This window comes from Peromyscus maniculatus, chromosome 5 (assembly GCF_049852395.1).
Source record: "Peromyscus maniculatus bairdii isolate BWxNUB_F1_BW_parent chromosome 5, HU_Pman_BW_mat_3.1, whole genome shotgun sequence".
Classification (NCBI taxonomy): Eukaryota; Metazoa; Chordata; class Mammalia; order Rodentia; family Cricetidae; genus Peromyscus; species Peromyscus maniculatus.
In genome coordinates, this window is record NC_134856.1 from 51,026,246 (window position 1) to 51,052,307 (window position 26,062).

General features: G+C 47.3%; 1 protein-coding gene and 1 long non-coding RNA gene across 4 annotated transcripts in view; one reads left to right on the forward strand and one right to left on the reverse strand.

Moving 5' to 3' along the window:
- Positions 1–11,787: 11,787 nt before the first annotated feature.
- On the reverse strand, positions 11,788–23,467 carry Sdr42e1 (short chain dehydrogenase/reductase family 42E, member 1). Of its 2 annotated transcripts, none has more exons than XM_006986358.4 (3): positions 23,351–23,467; positions 15,117–15,210; positions 11,788–14,289 (listed from the first exon to the last, which is right to left on the reverse strand). In XM_006986358.4, exons 2-3 carry the CDS (start codon positions 15,182–15,184, stop codon positions 13,176–13,178), a joined length of 1,182 nt encoding a protein of 393 aa, XP_006986420.1. In that variant the 5' UTR covers positions 15,185–15,210; positions 23,351–23,467; the 3' UTR covers positions 11,788–13,175. The 2 variants fall into 2 exon arrangements, with proteins under 2 accessions (XP_006986420.1, XP_076428309.1); XM_076572194.1 differs by lacking the exon at positions 23,351–23,467 and adding an exon at positions 16,545–16,601.
- Positions 22,311–26,062, forward strand: part of LOC121829438 (uncharacterized) — a 3,780-nt gene continuing 28 nt past the window's right edge. Inside the window, exons 1-4 of one of the 2 annotated variants that reach the window (XR_006072246.2) lie at positions 22,311–23,163; positions 23,585–23,728; positions 24,448–24,531; positions 24,719–26,062. The exon at positions 24,719–26,062 is cut by the window's right edge and continues 28 nt beyond it. This is a non-coding gene — a long non-coding RNA (uncharacterized LOC121829438). Of the gene's footprint in view, positions 23,164–23,335; positions 23,475–23,584; positions 23,729–24,447; positions 24,532–24,718 lie in introns of those variants that run through there. The other variant, XR_006072245.2, reaches the window with a different exon arrangement.

The following is a 26,062-nucleotide window of genomic DNA, read 5'->3' on the forward strand; positions in this document are numbered from 1 at the left end:
ATACTAAAGTGGACAGGAAAAAGCCCACAAGGCCTCAACTCTACATAAAGAACTATAGGCAACTGAGGAAAATCAGGAGGGAGAGAGGTGGTCTTCCCCCAGAGAAGAGCACACCAATTAGTTGTTGAGTGCCAGCCCCCAAAACATACAGGTAACATTATATAGACTGAGCAGATCATATTTAGGAACACACACACATACACACACACACACACACACACACACACACACACACACACACACACTAAGAGAAGGAGGGTGGAGAGGGGCATGTGATGGGGTTTGGAGGAAGGAAAGGGAGGGGAAAAATGTAATTCTATTATAATCTCAAAAATAAAAAATAAAAAAAATGAAGGAGAAGAAAAGAATAGAGGGCAGGGTGTGGTGATACACTCCTGTGATCCAGCACTTCTATGGTGAAGGCAGGAGGATTTGGAGTTCAAGGTCACCCTGAGCTACATAAGCCAGTTTGAGGCTAGCCTAGTCTCAAAACCAATCAACCAATCAATCAAAGAATAAGACACCAAAACTGGCTGTTATTGACAGGTCCCCAGGCAGGCACACTGAGGGGAGCTTTGAGGTCCCACTCCTGGACGGTCACCCTCAAGGAGCAGCAGAGAGGAATAATGCAAGTTTCCCAACACTGCCTGTCGGATCACCTTCACAGGTGCACTTACTGCTTGTTTCTCTCTGGCCCCCTGCCCCCACGGAGCTGAGGACCGAACCCAGGGCCTCTAGCAAGCGCTCTACCACTGAGCTAAATCCCCAACCCCACATACTGCTTGTCAAAGTGTGCACTGCTGACAAGACTGGGTATGAGTCCTGCAGGGAGGAGCCGTGCTTCCATTCTCCATGGGGCTTCTGGATAAGGACTGATATCCAACTAAAGGACAAGGGCTTCCGGCTATCACCATGACCATGGAAGCCAGCCTCAAAATCACTTTCAAGTACACAGCCCACAGCCGCAATGTCTGAGGCAGTCCCACCAGCTGGTAGAGGCTCCCACTCCCACTATAGGACACAAGCCTTATGTATGCCCTGTTGTCTTACCACACCTGTTATCGGAGTTATTGTAAGATCTACAGACAGTGGGTCTTCTCGTGGATGTGATATGCCCTGTGCTCAAACCCACCAAACCCAGTTAAAGAGGCCATGGGAAGGTTACCCAACAGGACTCAGCTGGAAATACAGTCAACATGACACAAAGAATGGACACCATACTTCACATCACAAGAAGAAGGTTGCTTACTGAGAAAGTCATTAGATACAAGCAGAGGAGAGAGCCATCCCAACAGATGCATACATCCTAATGCAGAAATGTAAGAAATACAGAAAATAAGGTAACACGATGTCCACCAAATCCTCATGATGACGACAACAACAACAAGAACAAGAAAACCCCAGATCAACATCCCCTAATGATCACTGGTGCAAAAACTTCAACAAAATATTTGCAGATTAAATTCAACAGCACAATAAAAAGCTCACACACCATAATCACATTGGCTTAATTCCAGGAATGCAAGGAGGTTCAAGACACTCAAATCAATAAATGTAATACCTAAGAATAGACAGCCAAGGATGAAAACCACCCGATCATCACAATAGATGTCAGAAGAACATTTCATAAAATTCAACTTCCCTTCATGGTAAAAGTCCTGAACAAATTAGGTATAAAAAGATCACACCTCAGCATAGTACAGGCTTCTATGACAAGCTCATAGCTTATGTCTTAAAAATGAGGAAAATCAAGTGTTTTCCAAGATCATGAATAAGACAAGGGTGTCCACCCTCATCACTGTTATCAATATATGGTGAGAATCTTCACAGAGCAAGTGAGCAAGAGAAAGAATTCAACACAGACGAGGAGGGCGGGAGATTATTCTTGTTTCCAGATTAATAAAAAGCCCACCAAGGACTCCACCAAAAGACTATGGGAACCAAAAGATGTAGTAAACCTGTGGGACACAGAACCAACATGTAAAAAGCAGTAGCTTCCCTCCCATTAACAGAATTGAAGTAAATCAGAGAAGGAAGCCTATCTCCAGCAGCCACAAGTTCGTAAATGCTTGACTAAATCTTGGCATATGAGATTTGTGCAGTCCCTCCCATTAACAGAACTGAAGTAAATCAGAGAAGGAAGCCTATCTCCAGCAGCCACAAGTTCGTAAATGCCTGACTAAATCTCGGCATATGAGATTTGTGCAGTCCTCGGACAGTGGTGGAGAAGTTTCTGTGTGCAGTGGTCACCACCAGTCAAAGTGCAGAGGATAAGCACTGGTGGAGGGCTGGGTCAGCAACGAGACACTTACATCAACCCTGTCCATCAAGGCTCAGCGGCCATTATGGAAGGGTGTTGCTTTAAGAGTGAGAGGTGGTGGAGGACTGGAGTCAATGTGTCTTCTGGACACGACGGGCGTTGCCCTCATGAACTCATAGCACGGTGCTTGCTGGAACAAGATCTGCAGAAGATCAAGTCAATCAACAGGGCACTGTGGAGACCGGTGGAGCTCACAAGGCCGCACCTCTCCTTGAGGGATTATGGAGTTGATGGTGCCTGGGGAAGGGGGAGTCATTTTCTTCACAGTGTGGCCACTGGTAAGTTGTTCCTGCTCCAGGAAATAAGCACCGATGAAACTCAGTTTCCTCCCTCCCTCCCCCTCCCTCCCTCCCTCCTCCTTCCTCCCTCCCTCCCCCTCTCCGTCCATCCCCACATACACACTCACACACAAGACAGGAAAGCAGGAGGGTGCTTGTTGGGAAGAACGAGGGTTTCAGTGGGAGAGGGATGAGAAGGTATGGAGAATGAAAATGACAAAAATTCGCTATACACATTCAGGAAATTGTTAAAGAATTATAATTTATATATCCCACAACAGAATTATAAAACAAACCAAACAAAACCCCCTCCAAATACTGGTCCATATGCACCGCCAGTCAGCATAAAGTTAGCACAGAAGCAGAACTGTCACGACCCAGCAGCCCTGTTCCTTAATGTTCTAGGCACTGTGTTACTGCTGTGAAGAGACGCCATGACGGAGGCAGTGCTTATGAAAGAAAGCATTTAACTGGGGGCTGGCTTACAGTTTCAGGAGTTTAGTCCATTGTTGCCATCATGGTGGGGAGCATGGCAGCATCATGCATGGTGCTGGAGCAGTAGCTGAGAGCTACATCCTGATCCACAGGGAGAGAGAGAGAGACAGAGACAGAGAGAGAGACAGAGAGACAGAGACAGAGAGACAGAGACAGAGACAGACAGAGACAGAGAGAGAGACAGAGAAAGACAGAGACAGACAGAGACAGACAGAGAGACAGCGACAGAGAGAGAGACAGAGAGAGAGATTGGACCTGGTGGCATGGGCTTTCAAAACCTCAAAGCCCACCTCCAGCGACACACTTCCTCCAACAAGGTCACACCTCTTAATCCTTCTAATCCTAACAAATAGTTCCATTCCTTGGTGACTAAGCATTCAAATATATGAGCCTATGGGGGCCATTCTTATTTAAAACACCACGCCGGGTATATGTCCATAGGAAGATAAGAAGACAATAAAGGTATTTAGGTTGCGTTTGTTGTGGTACTGTGTACAGGAGCCAGGACGTGGACTCAGCCTCGATGCCAGCCAATGGACAAATGAATAAAGAAATGTGGTATATACGCTGTGGAACCTTATTCAGCTGTAAGAAAGAGATTTCTGTCGTTTGAAGGAAAGTGGATCGAGTTGAAGATGAGTGTGTAAATGAGTGAGCTAGGCACAAAGACCAAGTTTCAGTGTCCTGTCATGGTGCAAAAGCGAAGATGACGCTCAAGGTTAAGAGGTCACTAGGGGCTCAGCCTTCAGGAAAGGAGGAGGGATGAGTGGGAGCCAGGCAGGGCGGATGGTTATGTTCAACGAATGGTGTATTTACGGATAGACATAGAGCAATATAGTTTGTATATTAATGTGCATTAATAACCATCATAAATACTAGCTATAATAAATGCAAACATACAAAGGAAATAACTAAACTAAAATAAAAAACTTTAAAAAAAACATTCTCTATATGTTTGTTAATGGGTTAATAGATGAACAAGATGTGGTATAGAAACCAGGGGAATATCACTTAGATGTAAAAAGTGAAACCCTACTAAATGTGGTGGCACACACCTTTAATCCCAGCACTCAAGAGGCAGAGGCAGGTGGATCTCTCTGAATGCAAGGCCAGCTTGGTCTCCATAGCAAGTTTAGCATAGCCAGTTATATAGTGAGACCCTGTCTCAAAAAAAAAAAAAGTGAGACCCCATTATTTATGACCCTGTGAGTGGAACTTAAGGATGCTGTGTTCAGTGAAATACATCTGTATCTTCTCACTCATGCAGAAGATAAGGACGCGGATGGGAGCGGGAAACATTTGAGTGGTGGTTACTAGAGGATGTGGATGTGGATTAGAGAGGGAAACATTTGAGTAGTGTTTACTGGAGGATGGGAAAGGCATGGAGGGTGGGTGGCTGGCTGGTGGTGATACAGAGAGAGAGGATGGTTAATGTGTTTGGGAGCACAATTGAGAGGAAGAGAATTAATGTTCTGCAGCACAGCATGGTAGCCACGATCAGCAACATTCAACTGCTCACTTCAAAACAGTTCACAAAGGATTTTGTTCCCAATACCAAGAAATAATTACTATGCCAGCGACTGTCATCTACTCATTAAACACAGTAAGCATGTAACAAAATTCCCACAACCCAGAATACAAGTAATTAGCGTGCCAATAAACATATTTAAAAGAAAAGCATTCTGAATACATGGAAACAAGGGCTGGGCCAATGCATCATTTGGGGTTGACTTCTGCGCCCTGGGTGGTTTCAAACCAGGGAAGAAACAATAGGGGTGTCTCTAGTTTTCAGAACCTGGAACAGAAAACTCTCAGTTACTGTTTGTCCTCTGGATTCGTCTCTCCAACTTCAAGAAAAGTTCCCACTTTTAGTTTAGAGCTCGAAGCAGCATTGGATGGAGACAGGCAGAGCCAGAACAAATGAACTGGCAATGTCTCTCTGCAGAGAGTCGATGGGCCGCTCCTGTCACACCTGTGTGCTCAGCTTTTCCCATCCAGTCTCCAGCCCAGCATCACTAATTGTGTGCCGAGCATCTGTGACAGCCTCAGAACCGACGAATACGCCTTGAAGCTTTCCCACATCCCACCAGCTCCCTCATCCAAACCCGTCGACTGCTCTCAGAGGAGCCATTCTTAATTAAGGACCCATGTGCAGGGTACAGAAGGCTTGCTTGTCATTTAATCCGTACAAGTCCCCCGGGGAGACAGCAGGGATGTATTATCTCCACTTTGCAGACGAGGGGCATAATTGTGGTAAGTCATACTGAAAGTAGGAGGTAGATCCTAGGGACTGTGGGGACGGCCCCGCTGGGTGAATATGAGGACATGAGCTCAGTACTTAGCACCTACACAAACCAAACCCCAAACAACAGGAGCAGTGGCGTATGCTTGTTACTCCAGTGCTGGGGAACTTAAGACAAGAGGATCCCTAGGGTTTGCGGGCTGACCAGCCTAGCCTACTGCTCGACCTCTAGGCCAGTGAGAGATCCTGTCTTGAAAAACAAGATGCCTAAGGAATGACGCTTGAGGTTGTCCTCTGGCTTCCACATGTATGTACGTCAATGCACACAGAGAAGAGGACCCTGACAGGCCCGGAAGTGCTAGCAAATGCTCAGCCTACACCGTCAAAGGATTCTTTTCCACGTAAAAGGAAAGCCTCTGACTACAAGGAAAGCCTCAGGCATCCCCAGGGCTCTGAAAGAAGGTCCCATTTCTGCAGAATGTCAGCATCTAGGGGAAGCTATGCTAGCTGGATGCTGTGTTTCCATTCCTTCCATTCCATTTTCTCGTGTCTGTGTCCCATTTTTCAGAGCAGCGCAAGACGGCAGGGAAGGGCAATGTCTACCAGCAGTGAGTGATACCTGGGCTCTGCTCCCCAGACAGCAATTGAGAGGGGAAGTCGGGGCACAGGCAGCATGACCATGTCAGCACGTGGTTGGGTGCCAACAGAAGTCTTAGAGAATACCCAAAGATGGCCAGACTGGACTCCAGCATGTCACACTCCCCACAGAATAAACCCTTCTTCAGCTTCACATACATCTTCCCTGTCTCTGCCATAGTCCCAGAGCTTGATTATCAATGTAACTTATGATTTTGTGGGGGCAAACGTTCTCATTACCGATGCTCATCTTTGGCAGAAAAACAGTATATCTTTGCTGCCAACGCGGTTTGTGTGATGTTTGGCTCTGAGGTGTGCCATCCTGAAACAATAAAGCCACTTTGAACATGGCAGATAAGAGTTCTGGGGACTGAGTAGGTATAGTTGTTAGTAGAGTCCCCACTTAGCATACACGAAGTCCTCAGCTCCATCCCCCAGCCACAGAAACCAGCATGGTGGGCCATGGCATCCCAGCACCCAGGAGATGGAGGCAAAAGGATCAGGAGTTCAAGGCCATCCTCGGCCACATAGTGAGTGAGAGGCCGGGCTGGACTACATGCGACCACATCAAGAAAGAATGCGGGGTGGGGGTTGCTGGGTTTCTGAAATTCAAGTATGCCTGGCCTGAACCTAAGCTTTGGCCACTTAGCTGGGTGACATTGGGCAATACACATTGTCTCCCCAAGCCCGAGTCTCCTCCCATGTAAACAGGTGGCAACAATGTACCTAGTTGTTATGGTACTGAGAAAACCCAATGAGCCCGAAAAATATAGCGAGTGTCACACAGTGTAAGCTTCCAACAAACGGGAGCAATTACCTGTTGTGAATGTGGAGCTGAGGACTTTAGTGAACGGGGTTGATGGCTTGACATCTGTCATCATCTTCATATTGAACATGTTGAGCAAAGTACAGTGTGAGCGTGGAGCGTGTGTGTGTGGGGGCAGATTGTAATCACCCCAGAAACACAGTATAAAAGCTGGTCAATATTTCTAAAAGACCCATGTTCTCTATCTCAGACGTGAATTCCTAGGAGCTGTTAGGAGTATAAAAGATACACACTTACAATAACAACACACACACATATGTATAATAGAAGCTTTTTTTTGTGGGGCTCTGTTGGAAGACAGGAGAGAAAGATGTTGAGAATACTTGCCAAGATTAAAATTCTAGATGTTAGAAATGAAATTTTTAATTACTTGCATGCTCCACCCAGCTCTCTGAATAATAAACACTGTAAATTTCTACAGATAAATCTCTCATCAGATGCCTTTGTTGTTGTAATAAGTTAGATTTGTGTTATGTGGTTTAATGACGAGTATATTTTCTGGTGTCCAGTGAAGGGCTCTCTAACAGGCCAAAGCATTGTGAATGGCTCCACTTCCCTTCCCTCTCCTTTACTAAAGTGTTAGATTACATTCCTAAAGCTGGCTCCTGAGGTCTATTCCCTTATTTGGCCACTTCCTTAGGCCTGACTAAAACTCTAAGGTCCAGCTATCAAAACACCAAGATCCGACCATCAAAATTCATATTTTGGCTGTACTGGCTACCAGGTCCAATCAGGACCTACCAACTCATCCTAGCACAGACTCCCCCTTCTCTCCTTAAAAACCCACTCCTGAAGACACCTGCTGCTGTCCTTGTCTGAACCAGAGGTGGTAGTTGTCTCCCCGTGCCCAGGGTTTTCTAAACCCATCCGGGTTTTCTAAAACACAGGAGGAGACAGTGACAGATCTGCAAAGCTTGGAGATGCTGTGAACTGGCTGAGTCCATTTTTTTCAATTTTTTTTTTGTTTTTTTTGTTTTTTTGAGACAGGGTTTCTCTGTGTAGCTTTGGAGCCTGTCCTGGAATTCGCTCTGTAGCCCAGGCTGGCCTCGAACTTACAGAGAACCACCTGCCTCTGCCTCCGGAGTGCTAGGATTAAAGGCGTGCGCCACTGCCGCCCGGCATTTTTTCAATTTTTAAAATCCTTTATTTAAATTTTTTCTCTTCCTTCCTTCCTTCCTTCCTTCCTTCCTTCCTTCCTTCCTTCCTTCCTTCCTTCCTTCCTTCCTTCCTTCCTTCCTTCCTTCCTTCCTTCCTTCTTTCCTCCCTCCCTCCCTCCCTCCCTCCCTCCCTCCCTCCCTCCTTCCTTCCTTACTTCCTTTTATTTTTTTCTTCCTCTCTTTCCTTTTCAAGACAGGGTTTCTCTGTGTAATCCAGGCTGTCCTGGAGCTTGCTCTGTAGACCAGGCTGGCCTCCTGCCTCTGCCTCCCGAGTGTTAGAATTAAAGGCATGTGCCACCACCCACCTGGCAAACACTTATCTTTCCAGCTAGACTCTCTGGTTTCTCTTCAGATTGTATAAACCTTTCGCCTTAAATTTTTTAAAAATAATTCTTTCATTTTTACTGCATGTGCTTTGGTGTCTGGCCTGCATGCATGTCTGTGTGAGGGTGTCAGGTCCCCTGGAACTGGAGCTATAGACAGCTGTGAGCTGCCATGTGGGTACTGGGAATTGAACCCAGGTCCTCTGGAAGAGCAGCCAGCACCCTCAACCACTGGGCCATCTCTTCAGTTTCCATTTTTTTCATAGAATATATTTTAATCATATTTTTCTTCTCCCTAACTCTTCTCTGATCTTCCCCACCTCCCGACCCACCCAGCTTCATGTTCTCTTTCTCTCTCAGAACAAAAAACAGAAGTCCAAAGTCAAAAAACAAAAATCAAAATCAAAAACAAAGCAAAAAGTGCCCAAATGAAACAAAAGCCCAAACAAGCAAACAAACAAACAAACAATGACATGGCATTGGTTTGTATTGGCCACTGTTCCTGGGCATCTCTCAGCTGCTCCAACAGAGACTCAAACAGATGTGCTTGCAGAAGCCTTTTGACTGAAGGGAGGGCTCTCCAGGATGGCCCTAGAGAGAACAGGCCACAAAACCATCTGTCTCTGCAAAAAGAAGGTGGTCACAGGGACTCTAGGTCCTTTTGTGAACCCTTCTGACTCTTCACATACTCAGCCCAGGGGTACTGAGCACCCACTGAGCCAAGGGAGGTTCCGCACAGGACTCAGGAGCATCTCACTTATCATCTTGCAAGGGCACATGTACTTGCCGTCTGAAAGCATTTGTCCCTCCTTGGTGGAGGATGAAAAAAAATACCTGGTGGGGCTGGGGAGATGGCTCAGTTGTAAGCTTGCCTTACAACTGTGTGAGGTGTGAGCCCTGAGTTTGATTCCTAGCACCTCTGTAAGAAGCCAGGCATGGTGGTATGCATGTCTAAGCTCTGGGATAGCAGATACCCAATGGGCAGCCAGTGTAACCTACTTTTAAGAGTTCTAGTCACTGAGAGACCGTGTCCTTCAATCAAAATGCAGATGGTATCTAAGGAAGGACACTCAAAAGTGTCCTCTGTCTAACACACACACACACACACACACACACACACACACACACACACACACACACACACACACACCTCTGAAGGTGGCTTTCTAACCAACAGAACTTCTGCCTCACAACTGTAAAATATACACAAAGTCTTCTGCCATCACTTTTTCTAATCATCTCCTCATCCTCATTTTTTTTTGGTTCCCACAATGAAAGGATCAATTCCAGAGCTCCATCATCTGCCATTTGGTATGACTCCCCAGAGCCTGCGTTTTAAACTCGACCTTGAGTGTTTTTACTGCGTAGAGTTAAGAGTCTCAGGTTTGAAGGCGAGAGTCGTTAGGAAGTTGGTGGTGATCTCAGGGGAGAGACCAGCTGGCTGTCAGTGCACTCACCCGGTCAGCAGTGTTTACTGCACACATGATAGAAAGGCCTTGTGCTGGTACCCAGAACAGCCTGGCTCCTGCCCTGATGGGGTGTTTGTGTTATGGGGAAGAAGAGGTTTTGTCCTTTTCTTATAGAATAAGAGAGCTAGACTGTAATTGGCCAAATCTACGTGATCTGTATAACACAACTCAAACATGAAGCCAGGAGAGAACCAATTCAGGAAGGAAACAGATGTCGAGTGTTCAGTTCCACAGATGTTATCAAAAGAGGCCCCCTTTGTCAGGGAGAGGGTACAGAGGCAAACAGGTGTAATAAACATCAGTGATGGGGTGCAATCAGAGCCAAGGCACCATGATGGTCCCCAAGGCCTCCAATCCTCTTTCTTCTCATATGGAATAGGACTGACCTCTGCTAACAGTACTGTGGGGTGACAGTATGTGACACTCAAGACCCACCTTACCCTCCTGAATTGCCTGTTTTAGGGGACACAAGGAGCTATACCATGACAATGTCCAGCAGTCATACAGAGACACACCTGTGACATGGAAGGGAGACTGGCCTGCAGCATCATGTGATGAGCCATTCCGGAAGTGCCAGACATGATGCCCTTCAGAACACACTCTGAAGGGCCCATGATACCTCTCAGTGACAGTGGTACTTACCTTGTGTGTCAGTGAACCTCTCCCAGGGACATCCTGTGGCGTTCCTAGTCTGAAAGTCTCTAGATAGCAGAGCCACTTTCCCCAAAGAGCCCAGAGACAGACTACAAAACACCGTCTTAAGAACAATGACACCCTCCTCCTGCTTTTGGGGAAATTCCTATGATAAAGGCACTCCCAACACTTCTTCCTTGTGATCACCACAAACACTGGGAGATGGGCTACTTTGAAGAAATGGCCAGGGTGGTCAGTCCCGTTTCTCAGACATGGACAACCAAGTTCTCCAGAGGCTTCTGGTGCTTGCTAAGGACAAAGACACATGGGTGATGTGGGTCTCATGGCATCAAGTTTAGGGCATTCCCCAAAGTATCCAGACTCTATTCAAGGGGGCCCTGGCAGCTGTTAGCATCTCAAATCCTCCCAGAATAACTCTGTATACCATCCACTGCAGCATCGCACTTGGCTACTGCCTCCCTGCACAGTAAAGACTTTCTTCTTCCCACTCTGGTTCCCAGGCAACTGTGCAATATAAACATCTTCCACAGCAGTTCATGGGCTGGCCAGACAATGCTGCCACTGTTCCCCATTGGAAGCTGCCTTCAGAGCCCACGCCCTCCCCGTTAAGCAGCACCACGGTGGGGTAATAGTGTGATTTCAAATTTAAAAGCACGGAGAGCTTGAGCACTGTCCTTAACCATCAGAGCTGAGCTTTGCCCTAAGCTTCAGTCTATTCCCACATGCTGGAATGTTACAGACACTGAGCACATGCTGCTGCAGGCTCCGGGGAGCACTCAAGACGTTCCAGAAAGTTCAGCAGCAATAGGCCCTCTAAAGAGAATACTCCCAGGAAAAGACCCCTCAGGAGGGCCGTACAGTGACAGTCCTGGTAACAGTGGTGGCGTGCATGTGCTGTCAATGTCTAATTTAATCTTCAGAAGGGTCCTCTGCAGTAGGCTGCCAACCTTTCTGCTTCAACACAAATATGATCCACGGTCACACAGGTGCGATGCCCTTGTACCACAAAGGGCAGGGATTTTAGAGGATCCTAAAACCTTTGCTATGCACAACTAGCTCCTCCCTGGAGCAGCCACTGCCCCCGAGGTTGGTCTGCTAGGGATACCATCCAAGCTTCAGTTTGGGCCATTCCATATCAGTCTGACTTTCCCTGTTTTATGCTCGCACAGTGTATGAGGTGAACATGGGTTCATCGTTGAGATACCCAAGTTAGGATTTCTAATCCAACTACTGCCCTCCCCTGGCTCCGGAGTGACTTCCTGCTGTACGCAGCTAGGGTTCAAGGGCACAGAGCCCACACTTGGAACTTACCTTTGTGTCTTCTTGTCTCCCAACAGGGTCAGTTGGGACAGAAGAAAGTAATGAATATTTAATCCGAGACTCCACCTTTTTCCTTTTTTTTTATTATGTTATTACATTATATATGAGAGTTTCATGATGACATTCTCACACATGTATAAAGTGTAGTTTGATCATTTTCACCCTCATACCCTCTTTGGTCCCACTCCCATGGATCTCTTCCCTACTAGATTCCTTTCTAAACACCATCTCTCTCTCTCTCTCTCTCTCTCTCTCTCTCTCTCTCTCTCTCTCTCTCTCTCTCTCTCTCTCTCTCTCTCTCTCATTCATTAAGATTTTCACAGGAGCCTGGGGCCACTTAGCCATGACTATACCATTAGAGGAAGTGTCTCAGTGTCTCTCCCTCCCTGGAAACCACCAATCGCCCTCAGCTCCTCAGGGAGGACCAGTATCATGAGCTCCTCTCCCTCCCATGTCAGAATGGTGCCAGGCCCCATCTTGTGTGGTCTAGATAAGGCAATCATAGCTACCGTCCGTTCATGAGGACAGGGGTCATGTCACTCTCAGAAGACAGACTCCCCAACACTCCTCTCCTTCCTCTAGCTTTTACATTCTTTCCACCGCTTTTGCTACAGAGCTCCATGAGACTTGGAGGGGGTGATACTGATGTCCTGTCTATGGACGAACATCCAACACTTACTTATTCTCAGCACTTGGACCAGTTACGAGTCTCGGAAGGTAACTGCTGACCGCTACAGAGAGACGCTTCTCTGATCATGGCGGAGAGCAGCACTAATCTATGGGTATACACATAAATAAACAGAAAATGGCTTTATGGGCACAGCTTCTCTGTCTAGCAAAGTAACAGTTGAAGGCCTCACTTGGCTATGACCTCTCTAGCTATGAGCTGCTGGCCAGGTTTACAGTACCAGGAACAAATGTGCTCCCGTGGAGCTGGTCTCCAATTCAATTAGGAAGTAGTTGGTTATTACCCTAACAGACACACCTCTGCTGCACCAGAGGTTATGCCTTGCCTGGCATTGGTAGTGCCGGATGCAAGGTCTACAGCTGAGTAAGACTGTTCTCCTCCAGCAGCCTGCAGAGAACCTTCTGGCACAATGGAATCTGGCAAGCAGAGAGGATGCATCCAGTTTCGTTCCAGCTTGATTTTTTTTTTCCTGTGTGCTGTAGTTAAAGTGTATGGTGCCTTCTGTAATAGACTCATACTATCTAGTTCTGGTGGGCAACTAAGAGCATTGGCAACAGCCAAAATTGTTTTGGAAGCCTCAGGAGCATACCTGACCAACCACTTATAAGGAGGTAGCCCATCCCTGGCCATGGGTTTTAATGACTCATTGTTAAGTAGTAATTTGAAGACCCGGGAGTGGTACCAAATAAAGCGAAACATCTTTAAAAACCTGCATTCTTGAAAACCATCCCAGGGAGGAGGCTCAGCTCCTATGTGCTGTTTGCTCTTCACACAGGCAGAACTGTGGAAGAAGGAAACCAGGTAAGAAGAGAGAGCGCCAAGAGGAGGACCAGAATTCCATCCCACAGAATAAACCCTGAGTCTTCACCTCCGGACCGTCTGCCATGACCGTGGGCTTTAAACCACTCCACTACCTCCTGCAGGTCAAACGCCTGAGGCTCATAGCCCAGCTCCTTCCTGGCTTTCTCTAAGCTGAAATAATGTGTGACGCCAGTCTTATAAACCTCAGTGCGGGTGAGAAAAGGCTGGAAGTTGTAGAGCCTACCCAGAATGAAGTGGGTCACCTCCACTAGGAAAGCAAAGCAGTAGATGAGGGTGAGTGGCAGGCGGAGGGATGGGAACGTGTAGCCCAGGCCCTCAACCAGGGGCCGAAAGAATTCAAAGTTATTTACAGGTCTGCCATCTGAGATGAAGTAGGGCTGCCCAGAGGCAACGTGGCCCTTATCAGCTTTTAGAGCCTCAGAGGCCAGAATATGAGCCTTTTCCAGGTTATCCACATGGACAAACTCAACCAGGCTGTTGGGATCCCCATACACGAATCTGAACAGGCCCCTCTCGATGTAACTCACTATCCTGGGAAGGTGCCTTTGTTCTCCAGCCCCATAGATGCCAGCCGGCCTTAGTGCACAGGTTCTAAGGACACCATGGCCTTGCTTGAAGGCCAAGCCATTGGCTTCCAGCACCTTCTTCTCTGCGATGGATTTGGTCCGGGAGTAGTGATCCGGGTACAGGTGAAGAGGCAGGTAAGGCAGAGACTCGTCCCCATTTCTGATGACTTGACCTCCAAAGATGACATTGAACGTGCTCGTGTAGACTAACCTGGGCACGCCTCTCTCCAGGCAGGTCTGGAGGACGTTGTTTGTGCCGCCCACGTTGACCTCTTCAATCAGGGTTCTGTTCAGTTGCTCCCTCCCAGACATACCATAAGAGGCGATGTGAAACACACACGCAATGTCAGTGTCCTGGAAGGCTGTCTGCACGTCAGAGAGGCAGCGGATGTCTCCACGGATGAACGTGACTCCCTCTGGAAGGTTCTGGGCAGGTTGGCTGATGTCAAACAGAATCACGTGGATTCCTTTCTGGTTCAGAGCACAGCCGAGGCTGAGGTGAGAAAGATCAGCGTTAGATCAGGCCACTCTCCAGCTGTGTCCGGGGAAAGTATATGAAATAACTTGCCATAAGGTAGGGCTTACCCAAGTCTTGTTAACTCATCCTGAGTCACTTACCTTATGTATTCATTGCTGCAGGTCTTATTTAAAATTTGAAAACAAACAAACAACAAAGCCAACAGGAATCCTTTCCACAACGTAAATGACAGTGACGTCTCTGTGACAGAATGCTTACTGTGGTGTAAATGTGAATCATCGCCCAGAGGCTCAGGTCACTGAGCACTGGGTCCTTAGCTAGTGGTGCTGTTTTGGAAGTTTATAGAACCTTAGGAGTTGGAGCCTTGCTGGAGGAAGTGGGCCACCAGAGGCGGGCCTTGCGTATGATAGACAGACCCAGCTTCCTGTTGGTTTTCTGCTTTCGGGTTTCAGGGACACCCAAGCAGCTGCCTCTCACTCCTCTGTCATGTCCTCCCCTCGAGAGGGGGTGTATCCCTTTAAACCACGAGTCCAGCTAAATGTTCCCCCCTTAAACTTCTTCTTGTTAGGTGTTTGGTCACAGTGATGAGAAAAGAAATGAATACAGCTTTAAAAAATTATCTTTGGTGAAATGAATAATCATCAGGCCCCAATTTACAGGTTTTGAAAATAAATTTTTTTTCTTGAAGTGGAATAAATCTGTGCTTTTTCAATTTTCAAGTCTGAGCAGTGAACACCAGAGTTCGGTTTTATTTTAGCATTATACAAACATGTCAAAGCCCGTGAAAATTGAAAACCATGCAGTAAAATAATTCCATGAAGATATTTTGTAGATGAACTGACCGGAAGCCAAAATATCCGCCTCCTCCCGTTATGAGGACGGTTTCCTCTGGGAATCTTGTGGAGTCCATCTGAGATAGCAAAGGGACAACCAGACCTGCAAGAGAAGGCCACAACATTATGACCCCGTATGAATATGTTTCACCTTTGTTCTGAGCTAATGGGAAGAAAAATGTGATTGGCGTGCTACTCAGTGGTAGCACACGTACCCAGCATGTGTGAATCTCTGGTTCCGTGGCCAGCACTGAGAACCCCAAGCCAAACAACAGAGACACTTTGAGACACGTGGTTCCAGCCACACCTCTGCTATTTTAGCCACACTCTTCACTTTTGGCCTCCAATTCCTGCCTAAGAAATGTAATCAGAGACACGTCTTCCTTGCCTACCTGACAAAGTCAATGTTAAGGTTAAAGAAATAGAGTGTGGGGGTTCTTTCAAAACCACGAAGCACCTTTTCAGTGTAAGGCATTACTACTGATTTTTGGAACTGATTAGGCCTTTGGAAAGAATTCATTTAAAACAGGCTGAGAAAAGGGTTTCCTCCTGGCACCAGAAAAGCCAAGATGGAACTCTGCAGAAACTTCTGGTGTTGGCAGTGCGCTTTCCTTGATATTGTTTTATTAACTCCATCCTTAAAAGCAGAGGGAAAAATTCATTTCTGTAGCTAATCATGCCCTCCACCCTAGACAGCTTTCAAGTGCTTCAAGGGAGAGCACTCAGTACATTTGACAGGGCTGGGGTGGGTGTCTTGCTTCTGTCTCCCACCTCATCTGTTTACTCTCATGCAGATTCATCTCACGGCCCAGTACTACTATATCTCAAGAACATAACAAAAATGGGCTAGAAATCTTATTCCACATAGGAGAGAAATGGATCCAGGGACACACATGTCTCCCAAGGCATGAGAACACACACATTCATCTCCCAGGTGTGGGAACACACACATTCATCCTCCTCAGGTCTCTTTCCCTTCTTCCCCCCCTTTCTCTCAATGGAGATATTTGGGTATGGTTAGGCAGGTTCAACCACTGCCCCTTCCTAGCCAGATGCCCATGACTTTGACCACTGCATACGCAGATGGTTTGGAACAAGGAAGAACACGATCCAGATGCTAGCGGAACAGTATGGGCTGGGGTGACACAGGATGAAGGACACATGTGCAGAGCTGTGTGACATCAATGTGAGTGCACAGGCCAAAATAATAATAATACTAATAACATAAGGTTGTAGGAAGCAGCCAGGAACACAGGGCGGGTGCCTTAGCCTTGAGATGGATTTGTGAGCTTGGCTGAGACACTCTGGTTTCTCTAAACCTCCCTTTCCTGTAAGCTGTGTGCTGTTCTATTTCCAGATGTCTCCATGCTTTTAGAAAAGCAGCAGCATACAGCAGAGAGAGAGTGAGGACAAGGAGAGATACGCTGTGGCACTTACCACTGGTGTCACACAGACCACTGGTGTCACACAGCCCACTGGGCACATTATGAGCATGTGAGCTACCAAACAAACAAACAAACAAAGCACCGTTATCACCCTGTTTTCCAGCCGAGAGTAAATAACTCTCCTGTGCACCCAGTGGAGAGTGGGCACCATGAGCCCATACTCTTAACCCTGAAACATGGCCTTTGAAGAAAGAGAAGGGTCTGGGTTCTCTTTAGTTCCATGACTTTAGGTCAGTAGACTGCTCTGAGCCCGTGGTTTCATCCACAGCTGAGCTGAGGACATGCTCACAAGCTTACAAAGACAAGAAGGGCTAATGCAGACAGAACCCCCAAACACACCACATGGTGCGGCCACCCCATAGATGCCATTCCTTGTTTTCTTTCTCCCAAGCTCTGATGTGTGTCAATTCAATATGTCCTCTACAGCCATGATTAGAGCTCTCAAGACACAGGGTTACAGAGGTCAACATGTTCTAGAAATCTGTGCACTGTGTCTCTAGCCAGTGAGGCTAACCGGACCACTCACAAAGAGTCACAACTGGAGATAAGGATCACCAACAGTCTCAGAGGTATGAGGATACCAGGAACAGTGGCAAGAACCATTCAGAGAACTGGGCAAAACGGTGCGGAGGATGGCGGCTGGGTTCCACGAAGCAAGTGCCACCATTATGTTACAAGGAAATTTGTGAAGACCAAGGCATGAATGAGCACCTCTTTAATGTATCAAGTGCTAACCTTATAACAGTAAATGTATATGCGTGTGCACACACACATATATGTACACACATATATGTATTTATTTTTATGTGTATGAGAGTTTTACCTGTATGTATTCATGTGTGCTGTGTGCATGAAGTACCTGTGGGGGTTAGAAGAAGGTGTCAGATGCCCTTGGACAGGAATTAAGACAGCTGTAAGCAGCCATGTGGGTGCTGGGAATCTAATCTGGGTGGTCCTCTGGAAGAGCAGAAAGTGGTCTTAACCACTGAGCCATTTTCTCTCTCACAGAGCTTGGGTTAGAACACAGCTCTCACACGTGCAAGGCACATGCTCTACCACTGAGTCACATCCCCATCTTGTTTTCTGAAAACAGAGTGCTCACACTTGGAACTGGAGTGGCCATGATAGCAAATGTCCTTAATTCTGTTGTGCAACACCCTTCCCTGACTTTATTCTTCATGCTGGGGACTATTGACTGATGTTTCCAGACTTCCGGACCATCACCTCCATGACCTGTCTTCAATGCCCGCTCTTCTACCATCGACTCTCTGCGCTTCAGCCCTGTGGATCTTCTCTTCTTCCCAGCAACATGCCAGGCTCCCTGGAGTACCGTCCTCAGCACAGTGTGACACATGGATGGTGTCTGCAGGTCCTGGCCAGGTGTCGCTTCCTCAGCAGTAAGGTCTTCCTCAGAGAGGTTTCTGTTCACCCATCTCAGCTCTCCTGACCCTTCAGCTGCTCTGCCTTCTTCATGGCTAACTGTGTGCTTTTAAATCGTCCCACTCCTTCCCTAGGATGAAAATTTCACTAGAAAGGGGTCCTTCCTTTTCCACCTGGGCACTCCTTCACTGAACTCAGACATGGACAGATTCCCAATAAATATTTGTTAAACTTCTGGATGCTTCTTAACAACACAAAACATAGCCAGTTTAGTAAAACTGTGACAGACACAAAGGAGCAGGGCCCCGAGGGGTTGACTAGTCATTGTGGTCCATGCTGTTTAATGCTACCATTTTAACTTCCTAAAAAATGCTGAGTTATAGAGTGGGACAGATGCCAGGCCCAGTAACACAGGGCTCTGACACCAAGGCACTTACTGTGGGAACAGAGACTTCAGCCAATGTCTAAAGAACAAGATAAGTACCTGAGACTTCTCAAGAGGAGAGCTGTGTTCTGGCTCCCAGCTGCTGCAGGAGTGTGGCCAGTTGGCTCTGTGGTTTTGGAGCCTCTGATGGGGCAGCGCATCATGCCGGGGAGTGCAGGGGCAAAGCAAGAGAGGCCGAGGCTGTCACTTCCTTAAAGGGTACACAATGATCTGAAGTCCTTCCTCTGGGTCCCACCTCCCAAAGGTGCCACCACATTCCCACCATGGTGCCAGGGGGAGGGTGGAACTTACATCAGAGGAGACACTGAAGATGTAAGTCATAACACAAGACCAAACATGAGATGAAAATCACTTTTCTGAGTGACATGCAGATTCCATGCAGGGACATGGAAGATGATGGCTGATTCTGACTGATCAAGGGACACTTCCTGGAAGAGGGATCTCAGAGCTGAGTTTGGACCCCAGGAGGACTCAGGAAGACTGAGGAAAAGTGGAGGGCTGTCACAGGCTTGGGGCACATCACATCTAAATGGAAGTCTATGTGGAAGGCTAGGCTGGATGAGTGCTGTGTGGGTCCACAGTTGCTGGGATGTAACCCAAGGCCATCATGTGCAGATATGCTTGTGAAAGAAGGAGGATAGTTGGAATTGGCAGAGGGAAAGCCTTGAGGCCCCTTCTGGGAACTCTGAACTCCATACCGTAGATAATAGGAAACTTTTGGTTTACGGAAGGAACTGCCGGAGCAGCCATGTTTTCTGATAACGAGTGGGCTTCCACTAGGGAAGGGAGAGGCTTGAACAGGATCCAGGTAAGAAGTGATGAGGGGCTACATGGGAGGGATGTTGGTGAGGGCTAAGGGCCAGCATACTCAGCTGGGACCAAGGAGAGGGGGTAGAAAGACATGGAGGCCACAGTAGGTAGCATCTGGGAGAAGCTGGAGACAGAAATCACCCTTGGAAGAAGACCTGTGACTATGGGGGCTGTTGAGTTGCTCAGCTGGTAAAGTGCTGGCCTTTTGAGCACAAGAGTATGAGTTTACACACAGATCCCAAGTGAAAACATAGCTGGGCATCATGGCATGCACTTGCAATGCCCAGGCTGGGAGGTGGAATGAGGCAGATCTGTAGGGCTCTCTAGTCAGCCAGCCTAGCCTGACTGAAGAGTTCTAGATCCTGGTGAGAGATCCTGCCTAAAATATCAATGTGAGTGGTACCTGAAGAATGACATCCATGGTTATCCTCTGACAGACAGACAGGCAGGCAGGCAGATCTCTCTCTCTCTCTCTCTCTCTCTCTCTCTCTCTCTCTCTCTCTCTCTCTCTCTCTCTCACACACACACACACACACACACACACATCATGACTAACAAGATGACAGATAACAGAGTTCAAACTATTTTAAATATCCCCAAAGAATACCACTGTAAGGGACCCCAAACATGGATAAGGCCTTTAAGAGTCCAAATAGAAACTTGTGACAGGAATATTTGGAATTGTTCTTTGCTTTTATAACCATACATCCCAGAGGTCAGGAATGTCCTGTCATGAGTGCCTCAGAAACTTGCCAAGCCTAATGATGCTACTCCTTATTATCTTTCAGCTAGTTCCAGAGAGATCTGAAGCAAGAACCTGCCCAACTGACCTATGGGAGGGCCAATAGAGAAAGGTTTAAAAAAATTCATAATTTAGCAAGGCAAACAAGCATGGAAACAAAGCTTGGCCTCCAGGTCCAGAAAGTTTTCTGAGGATACTCCTAGGGAGTAACATCACCTATAACAACAATAAGCCCATTTTTTCAAAAAAGGTTGGGAATCAGCTTTACTACCTAAGTGTGGGGAGCTTCGGATCCCTAACTCCCATGCAAGAGCCAGGCATGGCTGAGTGTGTCTGGAAGCCCAGTAATGGAAGGCAAGAGATGGGCTGACCCTGGGTGCTCAGTGGCCAGCCAGTCTAGCTGAAAAAGGGAGCCCCACATTCAGTAAGAGGCTCTGACTAAAAAAAAAAAAAAGAAAAGAAAAAGGGTGGAGAGTAGTTGATGCTAGGTTTCCATGTGCACAGGAGTCAGCACACACCCATACCTACATATGCACATACACCAAAACAAGTGTACATATGCCTTGCATACACAGAGAGAGGTGGTGTGTGTGTGTGTGTGTGTGTGTGTGTGTGTGTGGTCTCAGCAAAAACCGTCCATAGAACCCCCAGGAAATCCTCTTGAGGGCTAAGGCAGGAGGAGAAGGAATATACAGTATCTCGCCATCCGTTTCCCCACTTCCAGATACTCGGAACTTGTGTTTCATTACTTAGCTTCCATCTGACTCCTCCTGGGGTCACCCTGGATGGTTGCAACTGCTTGGGGGCTCTTCCAAAACGCAGCTTTGCTCAGTAATTGCTTTTTATGTTGGGATGGGGGAGGCAGCATCTGACCCGAGCTGTCATTTTCTCAGAAACAGGTTAAAGTTAAGCACATGATTAAGAGAGGGAAAAAAAGGAATCTTAATTACCAACAAGAGAAAGAAAGAAGTTTAAAATCCGCTGGACCTCTTGATAATGCTAAGGTAAAGTGAGGGTAACAGTTGACATCTCACAGGGGAGTTAGAGGCAGAAAGTAATGAAATATGACCGGGAGTGTTTTAGATTTATGAAGACCTAATTAAATCTAAGGCTCAGTCATAAAAACCTAAGATTATGCACACTGTTCCTCCAGCCCCATGGTTCAAAGCCATGATGCCACTCACCCCCTGGCATCACAGCTCAATGCGGACACAATTAGCATTTGGCCAACAGCATCTAAAAGATGCCCTCGTGCTAGATGTGACCTTTTATTTTTGTAGGTGCTGGGGAGGGGACCCAGGGCCGTGTATGCCAGGCAAATACTCAACCGCGGAGCTAAGTTGTCTAAAGAGTCTGGCTAACAGCAGCTGGGCTGGGGATGTGGCTTGGCAGGTAGGGGCTTACTTAGCCTGTAGGGAGCCCCGGGTTCCCTCTCCCAGCACTGTATAAATAGGACATAGCAGTGCAAGCCTGTAATCCCAGCTCTCTGGAGGTAGAGATAGGAGATTCAGGCTAGAGAGTTCAAAGCCGGCCTGTTAAAAACAAACAAACAAAAAACCTGTTTTCATATAGATAAAACACCCACCTGTTGCCCCAGCCCTGGATAGCCAGAGGCAGGAGGATCACCCCTTTAGGTTCATCCCTGGCTATAGAGACTGTCTCGAAAAAATCCTGGACTAGAGAGATTGTGCCTCAAAAAAAAAAAAAAATAGGTTCCCCTCCCCCAAATTCATTATAAGGAAAATTAAAACACCTTCGGGGGGTGTGACCTTATAATTAGGTGTTTTTGGTTTTTGAAAAGGTGTTTATCACGGGTCAATGTCCTTCTGGTCCTGGGTGAATGTAGACTCCTTCTCTAGAACCGTCTTCAGGGACAAGGGGCATCTGGTAGACTAGAGATCAGTGATCTTGACAGGCAGGGTGAGTCCTCCACAGCTTTTCAAATAGCCCTTGTCCTCTCTGCTACCCCCATGCCTCCTTCCGTCTCAGGGTCAGCCTGCCTGCTACTCCATCCTACCACAGAGGTGCCGCCTGCCATTGTTTTATAAGCCCTTAATGTGCCAGGCACTGCCCCACGACTTGTTTATCAAATTATGTTACTAAGTGCTCATCACTGCCCTAAAGAGACAGTGCTAACTAGCAGGTACTGTTTTGCAGGTAAATAAACTGAGGCCCAGAGGCCCATCCACTACAAGTTCCTTAGGTGAGGAGTAGATACAGGGATCCATGTATCCCACAGGGGCCAAGGGATGTCTGACTCCATCACTCATGTCTCAACCACCGCAGCCCCAGAGGGCTGGGCAGAGTCCATGACCTGAAGCAATAGGTACAGAGTCCCCAGTGATCTGAACCGTGTGTGGTTTCACAACCAGGATATTCTGCAATGCCTCAGGAGGGCAAAGGAGAAGCTGCCTCATCGACTCCCAGGCAATGGGGTGCGTGACACAGCATTGAAGTTCTTACACCGGGAATTATGAGACACGGATCCGGGACTGAGATCTACTGCCAGCTATCTGTGTGACCCTGAACCCTTGCCTCCGCCTCCCTACAATGCAAATCACAGCGACTACGGCCACACTTGTTGTTCATCACAGGCAAGGGGTTTTAAAGGTGTGCCACTGACGCTTAAGCACAACTCCGAGGTAGGAATAGACTCCTCTGATTCTCAGAGATGAGGAAGACAGCCCTGATACCTTGCTCACAACCATGCAGGCTCAGCTTCACCCAGAGCTTGAATCAGCTCTGGCTGACTCTTAACCTCCATGTATAGCACCCAGCATTGGTGTTGGGACAAGCCCTGCTCACGCCATCATCCCAGTGGCTCCTTGTGAGTATGACTCACACACCTGGTCTACCACACACCTCAGAGGTACCTTTTTAATTACAAAAAAATCATTTTAATTGGAATCTCAGTTTGCCACTGTAACTGGGAAATCCAAATCCTTTGTCACAAAGAGAGAGTGTCACAGTCTCTCCCTCCCCACGTGATGTTAAAGAAAGCTTTGAATTGATTCTGGCTCGGTACCTGTGGGAGGCTCTGCATGGGCCTGCTGTCTGTAAAATTAAACCAAAAAGCCAAAGAGCAGGGCTGATGTCTACGAACTCGACATTCTAGATGGCTGGGCTGAACTAGCACGTTGGAAACAGAGAGCACAGAGAAGACCATGCCCCTGCCATCTAGGTTGGTGCTACTCACAACCATATCCCAGAGACGTCACTTGTCACCCTCAGCAGGTATTAGTCATCCTCAACTGCCACTTATTACTCTCAGCCACCAGCTATTACCCTCAACTGTCACCTTCAGCCTCTGTCACCCTCCGCTGGCTGCCACCTGTTACCCTCAGCCGGCTCCAGTCATAAACCCGGTCAAAGTGCGTTTAGGACTGCCCTGCCATCCCAGAAGAGGCCCCGATCCACTCACAGAGGCAGACGACAGCGGTAGCCTGTAGATGCACAGAGGAGAGCCGACTCAGCCAGCCTCTGGTGCCTCGCTGCCCCGGCTCTGGAGCAAAAGCTGTCAAACTGGCTCGGGAAGCCACTTCCGGGTTTGTCTAGGAAGCCTGGAGGTCCTGGCATCTCTATGATGAGCCTGTGGTTTGTTAATCTTCACCTGTGCTGCGGCAGCTCACTTTGTTTATCTCCCCCAATTTCACAGCCAGTGTGCTTCAGAGTCCCTCTAGACTCCTCTTCCTACCTCCAGCTTCTGCTTCCGGGCTTCCGTCTCTTCGTGTAACCCCACTAATGAGTGCAGACCTGATGAAAGAAGGGATTCAGCTTAGTCTGTTTCTTCGGATGGATGGTGGGTAGACGAAAAGATGGGTGGGCAGGTGAATAGACAGATGTGTGAATGTATGGATAAGGGCGTGGATTGATAGGTGGATGGGTGGGTGGATAAATGGGTATGTGCACGGGTGGGTGTGTGGATGGGTGGGTGTGTAGATGGGTGGGTGTGTGGATGCCTGGGTGTGTGGATGGGTGGGTATGTGGATGAGTGAATGGGTGTGTGGGTGGATAGAAAGATAGGTGGGTGGATGGGTGTGTAGGTAAATAGGGGCATGGGTGAGTGGGTGGGTTGGTGGAGAGGTGGGTGTATGGCTAGATGGGCAGGTGAATAGATGGGTGTGTAAATGGGTGGATGGATGTGTGGGTGGATGGTTTGATGGACACCTGGGTAGAGAATGGATGGGTGATGGATGAAGGTCTGTAAGGAAGGGAACATTCACTCTCCAAGTATCTTTAAAGATATTTTAGTTTATGTGCATGAATGTTTTGCCTTCATGTTTGTGCACCACATGCATATCTGGTCCCTGAGGAGGTCAGAAGAGGACATCAGAACTGAAGTTACTGGCAGTTGTGAGCCACCTTGTAGGTTCTGCAAACAGACCCCAGGTCCTCTGCAAGAGTAATAAGTACTGCTAAGCCATCTCTCCAGCCCCTGCTCAAAACCTTGTTTTCTCTGAGCTTTGGTATCTATGTGTGCACATGTTTTGCTTTGTCCCTGATTTTCTATTTTTTCAGCTCCACATACTATGACCATCGACTGTGTACCGAGCCAGGACAATCCTTTGTTCCTGAAGGACTTAGAAGCCACATGGAGAGGAAGTTAGTGTCCTTCCTGTTAGGAACACCTGATGCCTTTTTATTAGAGCTGTGGGTTTATGGAAAGCTGCAAGTCTGTGTACATATCCCACAGAGGCATGTGCCTTTTATGGGACCCTGGGCCAGAGGGTTTCATTTTGGTAACTGGAAGGTTGGAGGTTTTGACTTCACGTGCTTTTCTTGTCAACAGAACTGGTCCCACATGAATTATGTCATCCACTGCTCATTTTTCCTTAAGAATGTGCATAAAGACACAAGGGTGAACTCAAGCCCCAGGACACGAAAATGAATGGAGGTGGATGGAGAAAGTGAAGATGCTGATGTGACCCTGGCTTTCCTGGCTGGTCTTAGCTGCAACTGGCTATAAGCCTCAGGAGATGGATGTAGTGATATTGTGTTCCCCAAAATATTGTGCACCCTAATAAACTTATCTGGGGTCAGAGAACAGAACAGCCACTAGACAGATATAGAGGCCAGAAAATGGTGGCACACACACCTTTAATCCTATCACTTGGGAGGCAGAGATCCATCCGGATCTCTGAGTTCAAAGCCACACTGAAAACAGCCATGCATGGTGACTCACACCTTTAATCCCAGGAAGTGAAGATAAGGAAGCAGAAAGGTTTATAAGTCCTGAAAACCAGGAACTAGAAGCTTTTAGCCTAGTTAAGCTTTTAGGCTTTTAGCATCAGTTCCTCTGAGATTGATTCCGAATGAGGACACAGAGGCTTCCACTTTGAGGAAACAGTATCAGCCGAGGAACTGGCAAGGTGAGGTGGCTGTGGCTTGTTCTGCTTCTCTGATCTTCCAGCATTCACTCCAATACCTGGTTCTGGATTTGTTTTTATTAAGATCTTTGAAGATTCGTGCTACAGATGGAGACAGGGTTGTACTCAGTGGTCTGCAGGGACAACTTTTCTGTGGCTCCTTGGGATATAAAAAATAGAAGATGAAGGATGCTTGGGGCTGGGAGCCCAGCTATGTGCTTTTGAGACCAGCAGCCATGGAAGAGAGGCCCCCTGGGAACGCAGTATAGAAGATTGTTTTCCTGTGAGCAATCCCAGGATCCTCCAGGGGACGCCCACATTTCCTGTGTGGATAAACATGAAAAGTGTTATATTAAATGTTAATATTCTTCTGTCCCTGAGGACTCTTAAAATATAAACATTTACATCTGAAAGGAAAATTATGAACTTTATAATTACTCCCTGAGTTCTCACTGCTCGTTAGTAGATTTTAGCCTGAATAAGAAATCTAAGCTAGAAATGACCAGAGAAAGAAATTGGCCTTATGTGAGTTCACATGTCAACAGTCACTTTGTTTTGTTTTTCTCATTAATACATCTAGATGGTGGTGCATTTCAGAAAGATCACATTTTTGGCAGGCTTCCTTAGAGCTTTGCATCATTTTATATATTGAGAACCATGTTCACACCTATTAGCTCATCAAATTCTCACAAACTCTCATGTTAAAGTTCTGGGGTAGTGAATAGGAGGAGGCAAACCCAAGGGAACATCCTAAGTCTAGTAGGGGA